The sequence below is a fragment of the Onychostruthus taczanowskii genome, unplaced genomic scaffold (genome assembly GCF_017590055.1).
Source record: "Onychostruthus taczanowskii isolate IOZ18803 unplaced genomic scaffold, ASM1759005v1 scaffold18, whole genome shotgun sequence".
Classification (NCBI taxonomy): domain Eukaryota; kingdom Metazoa; phylum Chordata; class Aves; order Passeriformes; family Passeridae; genus Onychostruthus; species Onychostruthus taczanowskii.
In genome coordinates, this window is record NW_024499017.1 from 12,290,668 (window position 1) to 12,313,074 (window position 22,407).

At 50.6% G+C, this 22,407-nt stretch overlaps 1 protein-coding gene across 3 annotated transcripts; it reads right to left on the reverse strand.

Annotated features, from left to right (window-relative positions):
• Window positions 1-178: 178 nt before the first annotated feature.
• Window positions 179-20,744, reverse strand: KLHDC4 (kelch domain containing 4). Of its 3 annotated transcripts, none has more exons than XM_041400924.1 (13): window positions 20,259-20,744; window positions 20,067-20,182; window positions 18,995-19,086; window positions 18,123-18,201; window positions 17,197-17,295; window positions 15,077-15,213; window positions 9,729-9,821; window positions 9,212-9,371; window positions 4,896-4,977; window positions 2,980-3,188; window positions 1,498-1,909; window positions 958-1,077; window positions 179-710 (listed from the first exon to the last, which is right to left on the reverse strand). In XM_041400924.1, exons 2-13 carry the CDS (start codon window positions 20,163-20,165, stop codon window positions 526-528), a joined length of 1,767 nt encoding a protein of 588 aa, XP_041256858.1. In that variant the 5' UTR covers window positions 20,166-20,182; window positions 20,259-20,744; the 3' UTR covers window positions 179-525. The 3 variants fall into 3 exon arrangements, with proteins under 3 accessions (XP_041256858.1, XP_041256859.1, XP_041256860.1); XM_041400925.1 differs by having other exon boundaries at window positions 20,067-20,128; window positions 20,205-20,744; XM_041400926.1 differs by lacking the exons at window positions 17,197-17,295; window positions 18,123-18,201; window positions 18,995-19,086; window positions 20,067-20,182; window positions 20,259-20,744 and adding an exon at window positions 16,540-16,658.
• Window positions 20,745-22,407: the final 1,663 nt, after the last annotated feature.

Here is a 22,407-nt window from a genome sequence, read left to right on the forward strand (position 1 = left end):
ATCTCACAGGTAAGGCAGGAAAGGATTCCCAGGTTTTTCCAGGCATCTCAGAGCTGCTGGTGCACTTTACACTGCCTGCAGATGTCACAGCAGGAACTGCAATCCCTCTTCCACACCAGGAGGAAAACAAGAACAAAAGCTGGGATGGGATTTACTGAGCAAAACAAGGTGATATAACCAAGTGAGTTTATTGTAGGAAAACCTGGAGACATGTCCTGACCCCAGTCAGGAATCTGGGACCAGTGAACCATTGTCATGTGCACAGTTGTTCTGAAAGACCCCAAACAACTTTGCAACAACAAAGTCAGTGTTGTACAGCCCAGAACAAGCAGAACAAGTGCTTGGACAGCAATCCTGTTCCTCAAGAGCCTCCCACAGCATTTCCAGGAGTACCAGCACATCCAGAGCATCCATCCAGGACAGTCAGCCCAGAGCTGGGCAAGGCTGGAGCCAGCAAGGACATGGGGCTGAGCTCAGCAGGGCTGGCCACTGCTCCCAGCACGTTCCTTCACTCCAGGAGCAGCCTCAGGACATCTGGATGGGATCTTCATAGAAAGTCTTGGCCATGGCATGAGCCACCTTGAGCACCTTCTTGTCCTTGGCCTCGGGGCCCATGTGGCTGCGGGCCAGCCCGAGCCAGTACTGCTCTGTCCTGGCCAGGTACTGGGCCTGGGCCTCCCCAGGCTGCACTGCTGGGTGCTGCTGCTCCCCTGGGCAAAGAGAGGCACACAGAGGTCACACACAGCTCACCAGGACCACGTGAGGCTGAACGTAACAGCCTGAAAATCTACCAGCAGGAAATTTCCTCTTTTATTCCAAGAGCAATGTGTTAGGAAAGCTGCTTCTGCTGGAAACTCACCTGGATGCCAGGGAGACCCTTCCAGGCTCACAGCACAACCAGGCACTGCACTAACCCCACTTCAGATTAGTATGGAGACAGCATTTATTAGTAATTACCTTCCTCATCTTCACTCTCCTCTTCAGAGCTCTCCTCTTCTTCCTCCCCTCCCTCTGCACCTTCCACATCATCATCCTCCTCTTCACCTGACTCTGACTCCTCCAGCCATTCCTGGGTTTCTTTGATGACAAAGGAAAGAGAAGAGAGGCACAAAGAGGGAATTAAGGTACAAAGAGATAACCCCAGGTTACCCCACATGCTCTGCAGGACCCAAGCCCTTCACTGCCCTGAGACAGTGGGGACAGGCAGGAGCATCCCAGTTCCCTGGAGGAGTGGACAAGGCTGGCACAGCAGGATTCCCAGGATGGCTCATGCCACCACAACTCGTTTACAGCTCTTGGATTTCCAAGTCACAGGGCAGAGCTAACTCTGCAGTGACCCCAAAGCTCTGGGCCACACAGGTAAGACACTTTTCCCTATCCAGAGAAAACCTCCACTCAAAGGCTCTCCACCACCCCTGAGGAAACCCCACAGTTGTTTTTTTCCCCCAGTGTTGCTGCCCTGAAGGCACAGGGAGAGCTCCCAGCAGCAGAGCTTACTTGGATCCATCTCCAGCAGCACCTTCCACTGGTCCATCCTGTGCAGGTCGATGCTGTGCAGGTCACTGAGGGTCACCTGGCGGTCACCCACCTCGAACATGCCCCCATAAACGTAGAGCACCCCGTGCTTCACTGCCACCATGGCACTGGAGCGTGGGCACGGCTCCACGGGCTGGCCCACGGCTCCACCTTCCTCCTCCTCCTCCTCCTCCTCTGAGCAAGACCTGTCCTTGTCTTCTGCAGCTCCAGGGATCACCTGCTTGATGGTCATGACGGTGCCATCTTCTGCCACCACCTCCTTGACGATCTCCAGGGGGCCCTGGGGAGGTGGCAGCTGCAGCTCCTCCCCTCCAGCAGCCTCTGCCTCAGCCTGTCTGCCACGCCTGCGCTTCCTCCTCTCTGATTTTGGGCCCTGAGAACAGGAATTGAAGGACATTTTGTGGGATTGCATGCACCTAACGTATTCATACACAGAGGGAAGGGACAATTCCTATTTTTCATCACAATTTAAAGTCTCGAGTGAGCAGTGCAGTTCCTCCTACAGCATGAGCTTCTCCCAGCCTACAACAAGGAACAGTGAAAATCCTGGAGAATCCAGGGTGTGGAATTGCTCCCTCTGTTAAGAGAGGAGCAGCTCTCCTGCTCCCAGGTGCCACAAACACACAGAGGCCACTGTTCTGTGACAAGGGAAAGTAAACCACGATTTCCCGAAATCACAACAATTGCTGGGTGCTAAATTACAGCCCATTACCAGGCAGCACTCCAGGTCTTGGAAGAACTCTCTGAAAGGGCTGGGAAACAATCAGTTTGGGAAGGCTGAAGCAACCAGCTGAGTGGCTGTTTGCCTGTTATTATGGGATTGACTTCTCCATTTGGAGAACAAAGCCAGGAAGGGGCAGGGGGAAGGAGAAGCTGAACCAGGTTTGCACCTCCCTTGGCCTGTGAGAGTGGTTCAAACAAAATCAAAGAGCTGAGCTGAGCTCTGAAGCTCTTGGTTAATATTTCAAGGTTAATATTTCATCTCTTCTGGTAGCTCATCAGCACTGGGGAGAAAAGGGAGGGGCTTGATCCCAAAATCTTTTCACAACAGCTTTGAGTGAACTCTCCTTATGTCAGACTCATCTGGCCTGGATAGGATTTTCAGCAAAACACCAGAAATAGGTTTTCAAGCTGCTTTGCTTCGTTTTGCATTCCACAATAATGGGGCAGCCTGATTCCTGGAGGAGAGGGATTGCTCAGGTGCACCCTGAGCTACCAGAAATACAGAATTCCTTCAAAGAGAGAAAAAACCTTGCTCCATCCCTGGCAATGTCCAAGGCCAGCTTGGAGCTCATGGAAGGTGTCCTTGCCCATGGCAGGGGTGGAATAAGAGAATCTTCAGGGTCCCTTCCCACCCAAACAATCTGTGAAATCCCAAAGAGGCCAAACCAGCCATAAATGATGTGCCAGGTGATGAAATGACTGAATTATTGAACCCCAGACCTTGAGCTGTGCAGGGAACCAGCGGTTCTTCCCGATGTCATAGAAATAAATGTCATTGAAGAAGTCCCCCTCAAGGCTCTCCTCCTCCTCCTCATCGTGCACCCCCCCAAAAAGGAGGCAGCGGTTGTTGGGAGCAGCGGCCACGGCAAAGCCAGACCTGGGGCTGGGCTTCACTCCAGAGGGGCTGAGCCTGCTCCAGCTCCACCTGTCTGAATGGAGAGAAGAAATGTGAGCACCAGCAGAGGAGAATCCTGCCTGGTTTGTGTATTCCAAGGCTCTCAGAATTCCAGCAAAGAATTCTGATGCCTTGGAAGGCTGAGCTAGAGCAGAGGCTGGGCAGAGCTAAGGAATAAAGCAGGGATTTATTAACAGGATCTCCTCAGTGGATCCACCTTGGGCAGCACAAGAGGCCAGCCAGGGCTGCACCCAAGATGAACCAAAATGGTCCCAAACTGAATCCAAGATGAACCAAAATGGTCATAAAATGGGCAACTGGTCACAAGATCTCCCACTTTTATCAGTTCTGCTCCATTTGCAGATTTGTCCATTGTCCAATTCCAGCTCAGCCCCTGCACTCCCATCCTGCTTGTTTTTCTCTCTCCAGCCCACGGGGTTTGTGCTCTTGGGCTGAGATTTGGACCATTTGTCCTTGGTGCCCAGCTGGAGCAGGAATTGTTTTGTGTCCCTGCTCTGTGCACAGAGCTCACCATGCCCTGATGTGAACTCAGACCCACACACTAAAGCAGCACAGAACCTGAAAAACAGAAAAGGTAAAACCTGAGGCATCAATTCCATGCCCTGTTTTGGATATTCTCATGGCATCTTCAGGGTATTTCCAGAGCTTTCTGGAGCAAGGAGACTCTAGAAACTGTCTGCACCTTTACTGGAGTGTGGAGCTCAGATAAGGCCTGGTCAGATGCAGCCACCAAGCACCAAAAAACGTCCCTCAGTTATCCCATGGAGCCCTCCCACCTTCCATCAGTTCTCTCCTGCTCTTCTGCCAGCCTGCACCACAGCCTTACCCCCAAAAATAAACACAGATCATCCCAAAAAGCCCCAACCAGGCTTTAAAAGAGGGCTCAGCAGCAGGACAAGACTTGTGCTCTATCCCTCTGCTTTTCTCCAATCCCTTCTACTCTGACTTCAGAGCAAATCCCTGAAATGCAGGCTGGGAGAAGCACTGCCAGGCCCTGTGCTTCCAAAGGAACTGCAATCCCAGCAAGGTAAAACTATAAATAGGAATAATGCAAACAGGGCCTGGAGTCCAGACAGTGCTGGTGACCAACCCTCCTCCCCAAATCCCATCCCAGACAGTCAGGTTTGGAGAAATCAATCACAATTTTAACATTTTAGAAATTCAGCTCCAAGAAAATTGTCCCACTGCCTGAGTCAAGGAGAAAATCTCCTAAGGAAAGTGATGGAATTCCTATTTCAATCCAAGATAACCAAAGAGCCACCATGGATCAATCTGTCCCAGAAGGACTGTACCCCATGGAATGGGCCCAGCCTGGAGCAGGGAAAGAGCTGAGTGATTCTCCCTGTCCTGATCTCAATCCATGAGTCTCCCATTGGATTTTCTCTCCCTTCTCCAGCTGGGGAGGGAGGGATGGAGCAGCTTTAGCAGGTCCCTGGCATCCACCCAAGAATACCCCACCGTAGGAAAATTCTGCAATCCCAAAGATTTTCTGTTGTGAATGATCAAAATGTCCCAGAAACAGGAATTTGGAAATGTTGTTTTAATTCCCTCCCACATACAAACTGATAAAAAAAAATCACCAAAATCTCTTTTCCACCATTTCTTCCTGAGCCAACACTGGGGCACAGAGGTTATCACTGAGAGGGGAATTTGGTTCCAGGTTTTTTGGTGTGTTATTCCAAGGAAGGGAGAGGATTTACATTCCCAGGGCAGTGCTCACCTTCCTCCTTGCCTGTCCCTTCAGCCTTCAGCAGGAACATATCCGTGTGCAGGGTGCCTTTGTCCACATCTTTCTTGATCCTCTGCAGGGAAGGGAAACACAAGGATGCTCAGGAAACAGCTTCAGTGGCCAAACCACAGAGGGATCCAACTGGAAATGCAAACACTGGCACTGGGCAAGGAGAGGCCCCTCTGGAGCATCAGGCAGCTCCAAACCATGGCATTCAAGGCAGGGATACTCCCTGGGATGTGCCAGAATTCCTGCCTGTGGCAGCAGGAAGGGCTCTCCAGGCTGCAGCACGGATTTCTGGGGATTTGTGGCTGTATGGAGACTATGGGATGCAGGAATTTTGGCACCCAGAGCAGAAGAAATTGTCACAGGAGAGTAAAACCAAGTGGTTTGCAAACAAAGGAAGGGTGGGCAGCACTGAGGGAACAGAAGAGCCAAGGTCCTGCCTTTTACTCTGCCCCAGACAGGACCAGGTGCTCTCAGGGCTGATTTAACTCCTGTAAAAGGAGCAATTCCCATTCCCCAGAGTAGGACATGACAAATTTCCAGGGCTTGCAATAGGCCCCCTGGGATTCTGCCCTGGATGTTGAGCAGCTCTGACCTGCAGTGACCTCATGGGGCCCACCCCTGTGACCAGCCCAGGCTGTGGGTCCCTGTCACCCCCCTGAGCCAGCACAGGAGGGGCAGAGGTGACAGCTCTGTCCCCCTGCAGCTGGCAGCTGTGCCATGTGTCCCACACAGCCCTGAGCAACATGTTCATCCCCCTAAACAGATGCAGAAACTCCACTCCCATCCCTACAAAAGGCAGCAGCAAGGACAACGTGAAAGCTCAGCAGAAGCCATGAAATGCCTGGTTTTCAGTGTGATTTCCCTGCTCCTCTCCCTGGAAGCCCTGGATTCCAGTGCTCATGGCAACACAGCATCCCAAGGCAGCTCTGTGCCACACCACAAGGGAGCTGTGTTAATAATGTCATTACCAGCCATCCTTCCTGCTTCCTTGTCATTCCCTTCCTCCTGGGATGAGGAACTCTGCTCCCAGGATGCCAGCAGTGCATCCCAGCAGTGCACCCCAGGGTCCAGCCCTCAGGAAGACAAGCTCTATGGAAACTACAGGATGCAGGAATTTTAGCACCCAGAGAAGAGAAATAAATTGTCACAGGGGATTAAAACCAAGTGGGTCCAGCCCTCTCCTGCTGCACACCTGTACCTGGCAGGTTTTGTTGTTGCTGCAGGGCCTGGTACCCAATTCCTGGGACTGGTGTTCATTTCTTAGGGAGAAGAGAGGGAAGTGTGCTCCAGGCACAGCACAACCCCACCCAGGTGAAGTGTGAGGAGCACAGCACTGCCTGAGAGGCAGGAGAGCAAACACAGAGAGAGCAGCTAGCTGCACAGCCATCCAAGCTGTGTGGAAAATCCACATTCCTTTCTCCTGAAAAGCTCCCTGTAGTAAACACACTGTGTGTGCAACATGACAAAGCTCCCTGGGCTCAGAAAACCCCCATGAGGTGGAGTGGGAGTCAAGTTTTTGTTGTCACAGGCACTTCCAGCTGCTGGAGAGATCCATCCCCTCCCAGGCAGGACAAGTCAGCCCTGAGCAAATCATTCCATCACTCACAAGAGGTTCCTGCTCCCCCCTAGTCCTTGGTGCTTTCCAGTTCCAAGTGTTTTGTTTTCCAGCACAAAACTGGCTGGGATACCCACAGTGGACAGGCTGTGCTTTGCACATGCAGGCACAGTGGGGAGGTACAAGAGCTTTACAGGAGGCATCAGCTGAAAATTCCAACTCTGCTGCCAGCCTGCAAAGGAATCGAGGCACAGAGAGCTTGAAAGGTGGAATCAGGATTCTCCATGTGCTAAAATTGCCTGATAGGAGATCAACAGTGTTCAAAAACATCCAAAAATCAAAAGTGTTCAGCAGGCAGAACACAGAGGGAACCAGTCCCAGCAGACCTTACAATCCAGGCACTCCACATCTCCCAGCAGAATCCACTTCAGCTTTGTGATGACTGCCACCAATAAAAAACCAAAACAACAACAAGATCCCACACCCCAGCCATGTCTGGCATCCCAAAGCCCTGCCCACGTGTAACTCCAGCCCTCCCCTGGCCTGTAGGCTGCACCTGCAAGGTGGAGCAGCAGCAGCTCCAGCCCCTCTGTTGCCTAGCAATGGAGCTTCAGACAGCCCAAAATGCAGCTCGCTGCAGCAAGCCCCATCCCCAGCGCAGGAAAGGGCTGAGGACATCTTTAGGATCAGCAGGAGAGCAGGTCTGAGCTCCTCTGGGCATTGTGAGGTCTGTTCTAGGCAGAGCTGGCAGCACCCACAACATCCCCTTCTGCAGGAGGTGACAGAAATTGTCTTTATCATCTCCAGGCTGCTGATGAAACAGGAACAGAGACACCACTGTGCTGAGAGTCCTGCTCTTTAAAATACCAAGCACCAGCATCTCAGTCACACCCAGGGTTGGAAAGCTCCTTTTTCATCATCTGCAGCCTGGTTTGCTCAGAAAATCCACAGCAAAGGTGTGTGGGGACCAAGGTCCTGGCCCTGGCTCTGCAGGTCCTGCAGTGACAGCCAAATTATGTCCCTATTCAAAAAGAAGAGCTATTATGATTTTCCTCCCCTCTTCCCTTCAAAATTTCCCATCCCATGTGTGACTTAGTCCTGCCTCTCCTTGGAATACTCTGCATTTGATGAATGGTGCTTTCCTTGGATATTTGCCTGGTTTCAGATGTGAAAATGTCTTCAAACCTCCCAAAATGTCTTCATAGCAACCCTGACAGGAGTATCCTGACCCTGTAACTGGAGACAAGAGTAAGTCCTCTCCTGTAGCTGCCCAACACCAATTAAGTTTTGTTTTCTCCATGTCTACCTTCTCCCAAGAGTATCCCAGGCAAACACATTTTCTTCACTTCAAAGCAAACCCAGACACTCAGCTCCACAATCAGCTCTAAGTGAAGACACAATGAGAATTAAATAGCCACACATTAACAGAAGTGGGTCTCTCCTGGAGGGGCCATATCCTGCTGAATTTAATTTTCAGGAGCATGCTGAAGGCTGCAGAGAAAATTCTGTTCAGAGCTTTGGTCAGTTTGTGCTACAAAAGCAGAGCCTGGCAGGAATGGCCCATCAGAGAGAAGCACACAGAGCTCTCCACATGACAAAGGAAGGAGATTTTTAACATCTGTGAAAAATGTCTTGTTTTAATGGAATGCCTGTTTTGCTTTAATGGAGTGCCTGTTCTAATGGAAAAGCTGTTTTCCAAGCTGCAGAGAACTTCTCCCAGCTCCCATCCTTGCCCAGTGCCCTGCCAAAGGCTGAGAGCAGCTTTGCATTCCCCCATCCCTCCTCCTCCATTTTCACCAGCTCACAGCAACCCAGAGCAGGAGTGGAACAGACCCAACTGCAAACATGTGTGACTTTTATATTCCCATGGGGCACCTGGAGCCCAGCTGCTTCCAGGAGAGCTCCACACCCAGCAGAGCATGCAGGCTCCTGCTCCCTCCCCACCCTCAGGAGTGAGGACACAGCACAGGGAAGGGAAGAGGACAAAGCCCTTCAGGTGGAGAAGGCTCTGTGTCGTTACTGCTGCCGAATCCAAGGCACATCCCATGAAGCAGAGCCCAAAGCTCAGGCCCTGAGGAGGCACAAATGCTTCTAAATATACAGAGAGACCAACTCCCTTGTCTCCCCTCTCCCTGCTTCCCTCCTTTGTTCATGTATTCCCCTCAGAAGAACAAGGCGTCCTCCTCCCCTGCTGCCTTTCCACGGGAGCAGCAGGATCCAGGGCCTCTGCCTGCATTCCCAACATGAAAAGCTTCTGCAGGAGCCTTCTGCTCAATGAAACACTTCCTTCCTGCAGCCCACCATGGACACAGGGATACCTGCTCAGTGAGGAATGCGCTCTCTGGTATAAAATCCCAGGATTAATGGAGCAAGGAGCAGAGCTGGGGGAGCCTGGTGCTTGTCAAAAGTCTTTTTTGGCTTATTGAGTTTGCTCTCTCACCTCTGCCACTGATGGCACAAAATAGAAGTCTCCTGGCAACTGCTGCTTTTAACCTGCAAGTGCTGAAGCACAAAGGAATACCTGAGAATGCTTTAAGTTGCCAAAAAAATGTCATTTCTCCCAGTTGCTTATTCCTCCCTCAGTGACATCAATTCCTTCTGTTGGATAAGAACATCAGGGAAAATAAAGAAATCATCTGAACCAAGATTAGTCCCTCAATCAGCAGAACTGCATGAAAAAAAGGCAGAATGAGAAGATGCCTGTTTTGGTTCCCAGCCTGTGGAACAACAGAGTGTCCCCTACCTGCTTGGAGTAGCCCCCATAGATGATGATGTTGCCCTCAGGGGTGGGAGTCATTTGACAGCCAGACCTTGGAGCAGGCCCCATCCCTGCAGGAGCCAGCTTGCTCCAGGTGAAGGAGTCCAGGTTGAAGGCATACACATCGTTGTAGTAGATGAAATCTCTGCAGAGAGCACATGGGCACAGCACATGTTGTGATGGGGACGCTCAGGACAGGATAAAACAGCATTTCAGAGCTCTGCTCACAGCCCCCATTTCTACAAGACAAGGATCTGACAAGACTGAGAGACCAAAAGTGCTGGACTGAGCTTTGGCTACAAGGATGGGCAGCTGCTTCAATGGTTTCTCCCACACCTGAAGACTTTAAATCAAGATCCCTTGTCTTTCTAACACAAAAATCCAGTTCAGTCCCAGTCCTGCTGAGGACAGCTCTCCCATTCACACCCAGATTTCTGTTACTGGTGAAATTTTGTTGCCTTTTTAAGGAGGACTTAAAATTCCAGCCACCCCAGCAACCCACCTTGCACTCTCATGGAAACCTCCAAAGATGATCAGCTGCCTTTTGCACACAACCATCCGATGTCCACTTCGTCCAGAGGGCCCTCCTGGTGCCCTGAAACACAAAGAAATTCCATTTATCAAAATCCCCTGCCCTAATAGTGCCTCAGGCCATTTTTACTGCAGCCATTGGCAGCTGAGCTGGCTGAGCTCAGCCTCTCCTGGAAACGGGCACCACTGGGAACGTGGTGGACTCAGTCCATGGCTGCTCTTCCCCAGGACAGGATGGGTGCTCTTCCTGGAACTCTGGGGACTGCAGCACAGGCAGTTCTATTCCTAGAGATAAACCACCCTAAGAGCACCCAGAGCCTTTTCATGATGACTCAGGAGCTGATTCTTCAGGAGAGTTTAATGAACAGCACTTCACAATTGCAGGGAAGACACTCCAAACGGAGATGTTTTCTCCAAGCACCAAGAGACAAAGCCTGGCTCTGACATCCCCCTCCCTCAGTGTCTCAGGAAATCAACACCACCTTCACTCATCCACCTGCAGTTTGGGTATGACTCCAAACCAGTGAAAACACTTCATGAATTACCCAGATTTCCTCAAGAACAAAGGCACTGCAGCAAAACAAGTCGTCATTATCAGCATTATCCCACTGAAGGAGGGCAGGCATAGATGGGATGTTGGGAAGGAATTCTTCCTGGCACAGGGTGCCCAGAGAAGCTGTGGCTGCCCCTGGATCCCTGAAGTGCCCAAGGCCAGGCTGGACAGGGCTTGGAGCAGCCTGGGATGGTGGAAGGTGTCCCTGCTCATGCAGGGGGAGGAATGGGATGGGATTTAAGGTCCCTTCCAACCCAAACCATTCCATGACTGTGTGACTCACTCCATGATCCTACACACTCAAAAGCAGTCACACATGCCTGTTGTGCTCTTCCAACCTTTCCTGACCTTTCAGTTAAATGTGCAGCTTCCATTTCCAGGAACAAGCAACACCCCCTCTATCTGTCCCATCCATAAGGCTCCTGAGGAGCTGGGCAGCTGAACACCATTCCAACATGGATCCACCCTCCTTCCTCCTCCTTCACCCCCAGCATCCAACAAGAGACAACAAAAACAACGCCAACAACTTCCCAACACAGCCAACTCTAGACCAAAGAGGGTTTGCTGTGATGAATCCATCCTGCTTTCCCTCACTGAGGAGTCTCCCAAAGCTCCCAGCTGGCACCACTGAGCCCAGCAAGACTCCTCCAACAGGCAGCCCTAAGGTGCGGAAGTGACTGCACAAGCAGGGCCTAAATAAATAAAGATGAAAACGCAAAACCCAAAGCCATAACCCCCCAGCCACACTTGGAGTGGCAGCAGGGAGCTGGGAATGTGATGATGGATTTCTGTGGAGAGAGAAAATGAGGGCCCTTATTCACCATGGAAAATGACAACCTCACCCTGGTGATAATGAGAAACTCCACCAGAACAGCAGCGTTTGGGGAAGACTGAATTAATATTGATTGCTTGGACTCTTTATTCTAACAGAGACGAGGTTTTTCCAAGCATTTACTGGATCTTTAAGTATCACCCTGCAGAACAGCACCTCTGGTATTAATTTCATCAAGACCTGAAATCATAATTTTCTCTTGCTGTAACAAAGCTCCCGTGTCATTACTCCCAAAGATGGCACTTTTAAAATCATCTTTTTATTTTTTTAAGGGGAGGATGAATTAAACCCAACATGAGCATTAAAATCCTGTTCTCAGAGAATATATTGTGCCTTGTTTCTCAAACAGGTTTCCTCTGAGTTCAAAATCAATAAAAGTTTATTCATTGATGTGTTTTAATAAAGCTCCCACCAATGTAGATTTAACTCCAAGGCACAAATGGCACAGTCAGGCAGGACTGGCAGTGATGCAGAACCTCATTCCCACTCCAGGAGGATCTTCCTGCAACTTGTTTCCCAAACACAAACTATTTCCTTTTACCTGTTCCAGTGCTCCTGGTCCCAAACATTTTGGAAATGGCTTCCCAGACTTTGTGATTAATGCTCTATTTCATGGGGTTGACACCAGAAGGCAGACATGTAGGAGGGAGCTGTAAATTCTCCAGACTTTTTTTAAAAATAGATTAAAAACTCTGGCTAAGGACTGGCTCTGCACATGTACAGCATGAGGCCGATCTGAGCTGCTCCAAAAGGAATTTTCTTTTGCCTGTGGAGCTACTCTGGGATTTGTAGTAACAAACCAAAGCTGAATTCAGCCCCCAGATTCATGAATTACTTGTCCCAGTGGCTACAGGCTGCAGGAGTTGCCTCTTCATCCACAGGATGCTCAGGTGAAGCTTGGGAATGCTCAGTAATAACAAAAATGGGATGAAGAGAACATTCCATCACAGGGGCACTTGAGGACAGAGCACTTTTATCCTGCAGAGGAATCTGAACTCAGGATTTGTGATGTTTTACACCTTTCCCTGGCAATGTCCCAGTGTTGGGGTCAGTGACACACACAGATCCTGTCCCTTTGTGTCTGGACACTCAGGTGGAAGTAGAGAAAGGAAAACACAACTGGCACAGGGCCCAAAATCCTCAATTCCAGCCCCCTGCAAAGTCAATCCACAGTTGTACACCTGGATCCTGATCTACCAAAGAACAAACTCATTTGTGGCCTGACCATCTACTTGATTTACACCAAAACACCCTTTTCTTTAAGCACCTCCCACCTGCTGTGGCAGGAGCTGATTTTTCTGGTGAGCAAGGAGAGGCATCCATCAGACCCAACCCTGTGCTGGGCCATCCTCCACTGCAGGGACTGCTCCAGTCAAACAGACACTGGTGAAACTGGGAAATTTACACCAAATCCCACAGGAAGCATCACCAGCATTCCAGAACCTCAGTGAAGGGAGCTGCAGAGGAGGAATGTGGCAATTCCCAAGCACAAGCCCCAGGGATGCTCCCTGTCTCTCCCTGAGGGAGGGCACTGGGACTCAGAGAGCTGACTGGGAATGTTCTCTCTAGGAAGGAATGAGGCAATTAGGTTAAAATATTGCTGCTCCAAGGCAGGGTAACAAACAGTTCATGGACTGAGGAAACCTCGAGCATCACACACAAGATAAGGTGGCTGCACTAAGTCAAAGTCAGCTGCTGGCACGGCTTCTAAGGGGCTGGGATTTGCTGTGTTTGGATCATCTTTGTGCATGCAAAATGCAAGGAAACACAGCTAAATCCTGCTAAATTTAGCAACTTTTAACTCTGTCAGGCAGCCTGGCACCACTGTGCTCTGTGCTAGGAGAAAATGGAGCTGCACTTCCCCAGCACAGGGAAGTTTTCAGAGTTAGTCAAGGTTTGCTCTTCCCAAGTGTTTCAGAATCAAGCCCCTCACGGCACCAGGATGGGTTGTGGCAGGAATTGTAGGCCAGGAAGGACAACCTCATTGTCTAGAATCTGAACTGGGGGCCTGCAATAACCAGATTTCCTAGAGTTTCATGTTTATATCACAGCAGGGTCATCTTGGACAAACCAACACATCAAACCCACCTGGAACGGGGCACTCGTGATCCTTCCCAAGGGAACAGAAACAGAAACTTTGCCTCTCTTGTCCAGACATTTCTTCAGGAATAATTCATTTTATTACTTTATTATTTGCACTAAAATGACATTTTCTAAACCCCACAGTACTCTGTACCCCATGTGTGTCACCTGGCATTTATTCAGGTAACACTGGCAGCACACTGGATACATGGAATTATTCCTTGGTCTGTGTGAAGGCTCTTGGCACCAGGGATGGCTCCCCACCATGACCCCAAAAATGGGAAATGCTGAAGGAAGTGAACTGCAGGTGTCATGATCAGAGTTTTAAAAGAAGCAGGATAAAATCCCTTGTAGAACTCACCAATCACCTCTGTCCTTTCCTGTTTCCCTTTTCCAAGCAGCCTCCTGACCAAGATGCTGTATGGAAAAGCAAAGAGGCAGCAAAACCTCCATTTTTGTGCTCAGCCAGGTCAGCATTAAAACAAAGCCATTCCCTCCCTTTGCCTCATTAATGCAGCTCCAGGAGCAGCCCAAGGATGGGGAGGGGATGTGCTTTGTCTGATTCCAACACAGGGACCAGAGCATGGGTGTTCCCAAAATTCCAGCAGGGCTGAAGGACAGAGGGCCACCCAAACAAGGCAGGAAGCTCTAATGGAGTAGACTCCAAATTCCCACTTGTCAGGCACTATCAATGCTCCCACCCTGCAGGGAGAGGGAAAAAGGTGAGACAGGCACAGTGAGTCACTGTGTGACCTCAGGATTGAGTCCCTGGCTCCATCCCTGCACAGCTCATCCCAAACAGCCTCAGCTACTTGTGCAAGGAGAGCAGGCAGAGCTAACAGACCCCACACCCCCTAATGCTGAGCCAAGGGAAAAATTCCTGGGAAAACACCTACTTTGAACACATAAAGGTGTAAATAGGGGTTGAAATGGGATCAACCTGGTGTTCCCACCCAAAGGAAAAAACATGGAGCTCCTAAGTGATCAAAAGCTGCTGCTTTTCTGCTGCAATTTGAGGGTGATCTGGAGCTCCAGCCCACCCAAAGCTGTGTCCTGGTACAAGACAATCCCAAAGTCCAAGAGAAAGCCAATGCCAAACTCAGACCCAAAGCCAATCTCCTGCCTCTCAGTCCACTGGATATCACTTGATATATATATAAAACTCCTTTTTCATGCAAATACAAACAGGAACAGCCAAAGCAAGGAGTCAAAGGTTAAAGAAACATCAACAGAGGACTTTGGGCCAGATCCACTGAAAATATTTACACTTTCACTCCTGTCAAAAACTTTTGGCACCTGTTTCCTTTGACAGGCCTGAATTACTGGTGTGTTTATCCTGAGGAATCTCAAGGCAGCAAATGCCAGGAGTGAAGCTGGGTGGGTACAAACTGCCTTCTCCAGTGGTGCTAAAATTGGGAGATCCTTGCACTGGCCTTGTACAGCCCCCACTGGAGGAGCCCAGGAAAACAAAGCACCACTTTTGGACATCTGCACCTGCCAGGGCTGGGAACAGAGAGCTGCTCGTGATACTGTTCCCTTCAGTTAAGCAACACCAAGACACACCCACACCCCAAAAATCAGGTATGAAATAAACCAGCTTTGGTCTCAACAGACTTGGAACACATCTCTCATTCCCACTTCTTTCTGGGGGTGTCTTCTCCACCCCTTTGAGCATGGGCATAAGGGAGAGCTGGGAAATCACAGCACTGAACCAGGAATCAAACTTGGATCACACTGGCACAACTCCTCATGAGGCCAACACCGAAGAGTTACTGAACACCAGGATCTCAGCGATCAGAAATCCAAATTTCTTGGCAAAAGAAAGGTCCAGACACGAGGGCCCAGCACTTACTTGATCTGCTCCCAGGTCTTGGTGGCCAAATGCAGGACCCAGAGATCTTTGTAGTGGTAGAACTGCTCCCCGTTGGGAGAGGCAAACTCGCCGCCGAAGATCCAGAGCTGCCCCCCAGCCGTGGGCACCACAGCTGCCTGCAGGACAAGGGACAGCTGGGTCAGAGCAGGGCTCCAAACCAGGCACAGAACTTCCCCCTGTGTGGAACACACAGCTCCAAATCCCAGGGAACAGCAGCAGCAGCTCTCTGGGGCTGAAGGAAGGAGAATTTGGATCAAAAGTGTTTAGCACATCTTCTCTAGAGCAAGGGAAAGCTGGCCTAGGAGCTGGGCTCTTCCCACCTCCTGTGGGAAGTTCAAAGTTTCCTAGGAAACATCTTGGGATTAATGTAACAAAAACTGTTCAACTCTCTCTGTTCAAAACCAAACAAAAGAAAGAAAACAAAAAAAAAAAAAAAAAACCAAATGCAGAAGGAAATGTGCAGCATTTGGACAAGAGGAGAGACTGTTACTGCTGTGATTGTGCCATAGCAGAGAGGGATTTTTTTATATTTTTTTTGCACAGAGCAGCACCAAAACACCTCTGGCATGCAAGGTGCCAGTTAAAAGCAGGGAGAAGAGCAAGACTCCACTTCAATGAAGTTATCTGTGTTAGGACCAAAGAAGAAGGAATCCCAAGGAGGAAATTGTGGCTGTGCAAATTTTGATTTGTGTTTTCTCCAGGGTACCCATCACAGCTCAACATTGGCATAAGCCCAAACATTATGATTAATGATTAATGAAGAAAATCCAGGGTGTCCTTTCAGGCAGGATTTGTGGGAACATGAAGTTTCTTAAACAAAGAGGATGTGTGCCTGAATTCCATGGGCATCCAGTGCTTAAAAGCTTAAAGGGAAGGTTTATGCTCATACTTGTGGGTGACCTTTCCAAGAGCTGGCTTGAAATTCATGACAAAACCAAACCTTTTTCCTTGAACAACTGCCAAAACCTGCCCATAGCTCCTCTCACCTCAACTCCAACAGTGGATTGTGTGTCAGAGACCAGGGATGACAAATAAAACTAAAAACATGCACCTGGCACCCACAGGCACACTTCTGTTTAGCTCTGAGCTATGCATTAAATATAAAGCCACAAGGAAGACAAACCAGTCAGCTCATGAGGCTGAATCCTGTGAAACCATAATTAATTATCAGACAGAAGCACTGCTGAAGCAGGACTCCTCAGTTTATTGTTGTTGCAATCCAGCTGCAGCTCCTGATCTGCTCCCTTTGGACTGAGCTGCTCGACAGCCACCTGCTGGCTGCTGGAATGTGGCCTCTGAAACCAAGCTCTATTTTAAACAGCACAAAGGAGCCCAAAAATCAAGGCAGAACCCTTCAATTCAAGGATACACAGCTCAGAGCAACACTGGCACTTAGTAACATAACAAAGGGAGATGAACCTAACTGGGGGGTTGGATCTTACCAGGGAGCTTTGGGATGGGTAGGAAAAGGACATTCACATCCTGTATGGCAGCTTTGGGAAGGCAACAGTCACCCACTGGCTGCAGCAGGTAAGAAAATCTATCAGCTGGTGAGGGCCAAAGACCTGCAAAAAATACAAGTCTTTGGTCCAGGTTCTGCTGTGCAGGTGTTCACATAAAGTAAACAAACCCAAATTCCTCATCCTCACAAGCAGCCAGTGACCTGGATTTGCAGAGAGGTGGAGAAGAGCCCAAGTGCTCCCTGCTGGCAGCAGTGGGATGTTCATGGATGAGGGTTGTGGCCATGAAGGGAACAATGGATTTTGGCCAAATTCCAGTTTGGAAATTCAGGGCCCCTGGCATTGTGGATTTGAGCTGGTCCTTGTACAATACAGCAAAGAATTAATTTCTGAAGAAGAATCGTTCTGCCAAATCAACAGACACAACCCCAAATCTTCATTCCACACTGAACACTGCCAGGAGACACCCAGTGACCAGAGCACCTCGGACAGAAAAGCTGAAGTGACACCACTGGCAGCCCATTATGAGGAGAACAAAGAGAGGCAAGAAACCCCCAGGAGGTGCAAAAATTCACACCCTCCTCCCAAAAATCACGTTCAGAACAATCCCAGCTGCTGCTCGGGCAGCCAGAGCTTTACCTGGTGAGCACAACGCCTCGGAGGTGGGTTGGGGATGTCCAGCTTGGCCCAGCTGTTCTTCCTGATGTGGTAAATGTACAGCTCATTGTACAGGTAGGTCTGTGAGACAGGGAGAGGAAAGAGCAGCTCAGCCCAGCTCAGCTCTGCAGAGGGGATTTGGGGTGAAGATTGCAAACACAACCTCCTCAGAGGGCAGGGAAGGAGGACAGCCAGCTCCTGCACTGCACTGGGAAGCAGCAACTCTTCCACTGGAATGTTCCTTCCCAAGCCCTTGGTGACAGCTTGAGATAAGAGGACTTAAAAAGCTGGAGCTTAACGCAGATGTTCAGGTTAAAGCTGTCCAACTCCTGAGCAAAGAACAGCTCCAGGTGGTAAAAAAGCAGAATTAGCTCAGCTCATCACACTGGGCAACTCTGAGGTGGCCAAATATCACTGCCAGGCTGGAGTTTTCCAGAGCAGTTTGTCTCCAGGAGAAAAATAACCACTTGCAACCTGCAGAAATTCAGGAAAAAACAGTGTTCCTGAGTGCAATAATTTGCTGCTGCTCCCATCTCTAAGGCAGCCAGCCAGCAGCAAAGGTGCAGAAATATCTTGTTTTGAGAAGGGCAAGAGATTCTTCACTAGTTATCCCAAATGAGGGGCAGATATGGCTGCAATTAAGTCTGGAGAAATTATGAAGCCCTGAAATATTGATGCTGAGACAATCACTCTGACTCCTTAATGGGTTCCAGCGTGTCTCCTTCCTGCCAACTGCTCAGCCATGAGACAGAGCCATGGCAGAATTAAAAGGCTATTTTGCTCTCATTCAGGGACAAATGCATATTTTATGACTCTGCCTTGAATTTCCCTTCAAATGAGACCCGTGCAAATTACAGGAAAAGGAGGGAGGGGGGAGATAAAGAAGAAGAAAATGAAGTATACATTACTTTTTGGCCATTGAAATATTCACCTCCAAAAAGGATCAGCTCGTCTCTCTCAGGGTGAGCACAGAGGGAGCAGTTCAGCCTGAAAAAAAAGAGGATGGAAAAAAATAAAAAAATATGTGAAAGTCCTTAAAACCCTGAGTCTTGGAGCCTTTAACTCAGGCAGCAGCACCTCTGCCCTCCAGCCCCAAAGGTCTCTCCATCATCTGCCAAATTACTCTGCTGTGATGTTCACCCCAGGGCTAAGAACTTCTCCAAAGAAATTAATTTCTTCCAAAACTTCCAGCAAGATGAATGGGGCACTGTCTGAGAGGCTCTCCTATTTCAGGAGCACACGTTACTCTGTGATTTAACTCCCCCTTTGACGTGAGCTCCTGAATTTTAATGCTGGGGTGGCAGGAACAAAAATGACTTTTATGAGGGCACAGAACTCTGGGCTGTCTCCTCTCCATTTATCTGTGTCATTATTCTGCACTTGCTGCTGGTCACTGCTCTCCTGAACACCCCAAGTCTGTGAGCCCCACTTAACAAAGAGGTTTTCACCTCATGACACGTCCTTTTGCCTCTGAATTCCCTTCAGCCCTCTAGTCCAAACCCAAAACTTCCTCTTCACTTTCATTTTCCCTCAAAGCCCCGAAATCTAATCCTGCTTTGCCTCTTTTGTGCTGATGTGATGGTTAAAATATTGATTTTGATGCCCAAAACCAGGCTTGTGGTCTCTTTTTAACCAAGAATTCAGTATTCCAGCTGTTCCATAACTCCAGATATCATCTATATCTTCCACTCTTGGGAAATAACTTAACATAAAGAAATTACATTAAAAGCACTCCCAGCTGCTCTGCAAGTGGCAGCCAAAGCCTCACACAATCTCTCACCTGGGTGAGGGGGGTGGGCAGGAAGACTCAATTACTTGGGTCTTTTTAGCATCCAAACTCTGGAATTCTGCTATCAGGGCTTCAAGATCCTCCTGGAAAGAAAAAGCCAGACATGAGCAGCTTGACATGCACAGCAGCACACATGAAAGCAGCACTCACTCCCAGAGTTTCCCTTTTTTAAAAAGAAAAATAACCGCCCAAATGTAACTGGAAACTCTTTTATCTCCAGAGAAACCTCGTGCACCTTTATTCCCTTTCAACTTCACTCGATTAAAATCAAAATGTGCCTCCCAAAACTGCTGACAGGGCAAGGGCAGAAGCAGGACTGCAGCAATGGGAGGTTCTGAGCCAGGGTCTCTCCTACCACCCCATTCCAGGTCACCTTGCTGAAGGTGTCCTCCAAGCAGAACTCTCCAAAGCCTGGGAATTTTGGAGCATGGAATCAGCTGTCCCTGCAGCCAGGAGTCTCCACAGGGGCACCTTCCAAGCCTTGGAGCTTTGAATGAGGCCATTAACAGCACTTTTTACCAGGGAAAAGTCACTGCTTTGAGCCTTAAACACAAGCAGCTCCTCTAGGAGTGCGAGAAACAAAGGCTCTCATCTGCTTTTAGGACCAGAAGGATGAAGGAGATGGAAAAGCAAAAAGGAGCCTTAAACTGTGTTTTCCTCTCCTTTCACACCTGCTGTCACACACAAGGAATCAGAGGGGATTTAAGCAAAATTCTGCTTGGAATCGGAGAATGAGGGACCTTAAATCCCACCCAGGGGCAGGGACACCTTCCACAATCCCAGCTGGCTCCAAACCCCGTCCAGCCTGGCCTTGAGCATCCCCAGGGATCCAGGGGCACCCCTGAAGTCCAGCTTCAAGGAGGTTTGGACAAAGTTCTCAGGCACACTGGGATTGCTGCGGTATCTCCGCAGGGCCGGGATGATCCACGTGGATCTTCCAGCCCATTACATCCTTCACTTTCCCTGGGCAGCCCAGCTTCCCTTTGGATTCGCTCCTTTGCTCCCAGCGCTGTCCTCAGCCTTCCCCTCAAGCCCAGAGCGGCCCCTCCCCGGCGCCCGTCACCTCGTCCTTCTTGGCTCGGCGGGACACCTTCTTCTCCATCTTCGCCAGCGTCTTCTCGGCGCCTTTCCCCTTCTTGTCGCGCTTCCCCTTCTTCCCCATGGCGGCGGGGCCGGGATGTCGCCAGCGTCTTCTCGGCGCCTTTCCCCTTCTTGTCGCGCTTCCCCTTCTTCCCCATGGCGGCGGTGCCGGGATACGCCGGGATTCCAGCGGGATCACAGCGGGACGGGGCCGGGATACGCCGGGATCACGGCGGGATCACAGCGGGACGGGGCCGGGACGAGATCACAGCGGAATTCCTGTGGGGTCACACCGAGATATCCCGGGATCGCACCGGGATTCCAGCGGGATCACAGCGGGACGGGGCCGGGATACGCCGGGATCACGGCGGGATCACAGCGGGACGGGGCCGGGACGAGATCACAGCGGGATTCCAGCGGGATAACACCGGGGTCACGCCGAGATATCCCGGGATCGCACCGGGATTCCAGCGGGATCAGAGCGCGACGGGGCCGGGATACCCCGGGATCACAACGGCATCACAACGGACCGGGCCGCGATATCCCGGGATCACAGAGCGACGGGCCGGGACACCCCGGGATACCCCGGGACTGCGGCGGGATCACACCGGGATACCCCGGGATCACGCCGGGCCGGGATACCCCGGAAGGCCCCGGCATGGGGCCGCTCCCGGTGTTGCGCGGCAGCTCCCCCTGCCGGCCTGGAGGACTGATGGCGCTCAGGGCGCGGATACCCCGGGATCACGCCGGGCCGGGATACCCCGGAAGGCCCCGGATGGGGCCGCTCCCGGTGTCGCGCGGCAGCGCCTCCTGCCGGCTTGGAGGACTGATGGCGCTCAGGGCGTGCTGCGGGAGCTCCGCGGGCTGCGGCCGCTGCGAGCCGGCGTCAGGAGCCCCGCAGGGCCGGGGAGAGGGGTTCATGCAGCCCCGCACACCCGCTGGCACAGCCCTGGCACGGCTTGAACACGGCGGGGTTGATGCTCGCCCTGAGGAGAACGTGGAGCCCACAAAATGGCCCCCTCCCCTCACACAAAATGGCCCCCCCTCAGGGGAGGGGAGGACGTGTCTCGAGGGGAGGGTGAGGCTCTGTTCAGTGGTGCCCAGGACAGGACAATGGCCATAAACTAAACCGCAAGTTCCACCTCAGCGTGAGGGTGGCAGAGCACTGGCACAGCTGCCCAGGGAGGTTATGGAGTCTCCATCTTCGGAGCCATTCCAAACCCACCTGGACACGTTCCTGTGTCACCTGCTGCACGTGGCCCTGCCTTGGGGTGGATGATCTCCAGAGGTCCCTGCCAACCCTAAATATTCCATGATTCTGTGATTAGGAGGAATTTCTTCACAGAAAGGGTGGTTAAACTTTGGCAGGGCTGCTCAGGGAGGTTTGGGGTCCGCATCCCTGGGGGTGTCCAAGGAATTCCTGGACGTGGCACTCAGTGCTCTGGGCTGGGGACAAAGTGGGGATCAGTCACAAGTTGGATTCAGTGATCCTGGAGCTCTTTTCCGACCTCAGCAATCCTGGGATTCTGTAATTTCATCACCTGAGACATGAGCCAGGCCTGGGGGAGGCCCTGTGCAGAAATAAAATGAAATTAAACCACGGGCAGAATTCCCCAGGGCTTGGGGCACTGTGCGAGTGTTTTCATTTCCAGCTGCAGACCTTTGGGAATGGGGTTTATCCAGGCCACTCTCCAAATCCTGAGTTGTTGGAGAGCCAAAAGAAGTATAGGCACTGTCAGGCAATGCCAGGCAGCTGCTTTTTCCCTCCATGGTGGAGAAGGAATAATGATCATTTATGTGGTATTTCATGCAGAAATGCTGAGCCCAGGGAAAAATTCCTGGGAAAACACCTACTTTGAACACCTAAGGGTGCAAATAGGGGTTGAAATGCATCTTTTAGCTGCAAGTTCATCCCACTGTGTATCAAAATTGCGACCATGATCATTTCTTGTGAAGGAGAAGGAATAAAATCATTCTATTTTTCACCGAATTCCCACAAAACCCCTAATTTCCTCGAAGCAGAGGGGTTATTACCACCCCAATCCAGCGAGGATCTCCACTAAGGTACAGTTCAACACCCACTGATTTATCCCAAACATCCAGCACGTGCCATGGAATTGCAGGATGGATCCTTTGCTGGGAACATCCACCTACACTTGAACCTGGGATCAGGGAAAAACACAGCCCCGGAGCACAGAGGGAAGAGCTGGGAAAGTTATTTTGAGGTTGCAGACAATGCTCACCGTGGGCAGCACTTTGTTTTTCTGTTTGTTCTGAAAACATTGTGGTTCCAGCTCGAGCTGCAGCGTGTTTATGTGCAGGAA

Excerpts from the sequence above, each read along its gene's own strand:
- KLHDC4 (XM_041400924.1), bottom strand. The coding sequence starts at position 20,165 with ATGGGGAAGAAGGGGAAGCGCGACAAGAAGGGGAAAGGCGCCGAGAAG. Across the intron at positions 15,214-17,196 it reads CGAGGCGTTGTGCTCACCAG|GCAGCTGTGGTGCCCACGGC; the intron begins GTAAAGCTCTGG and ends CTTGTCCTGCAG. Across the intron at positions 9,822-15,076 it reads AAGACCTGGGAGCAGATCAA|GGCACCAGGAGGGCCCTCTG; the intron begins GTAAGTGCTGGG and ends TTTGTGTTTCAG.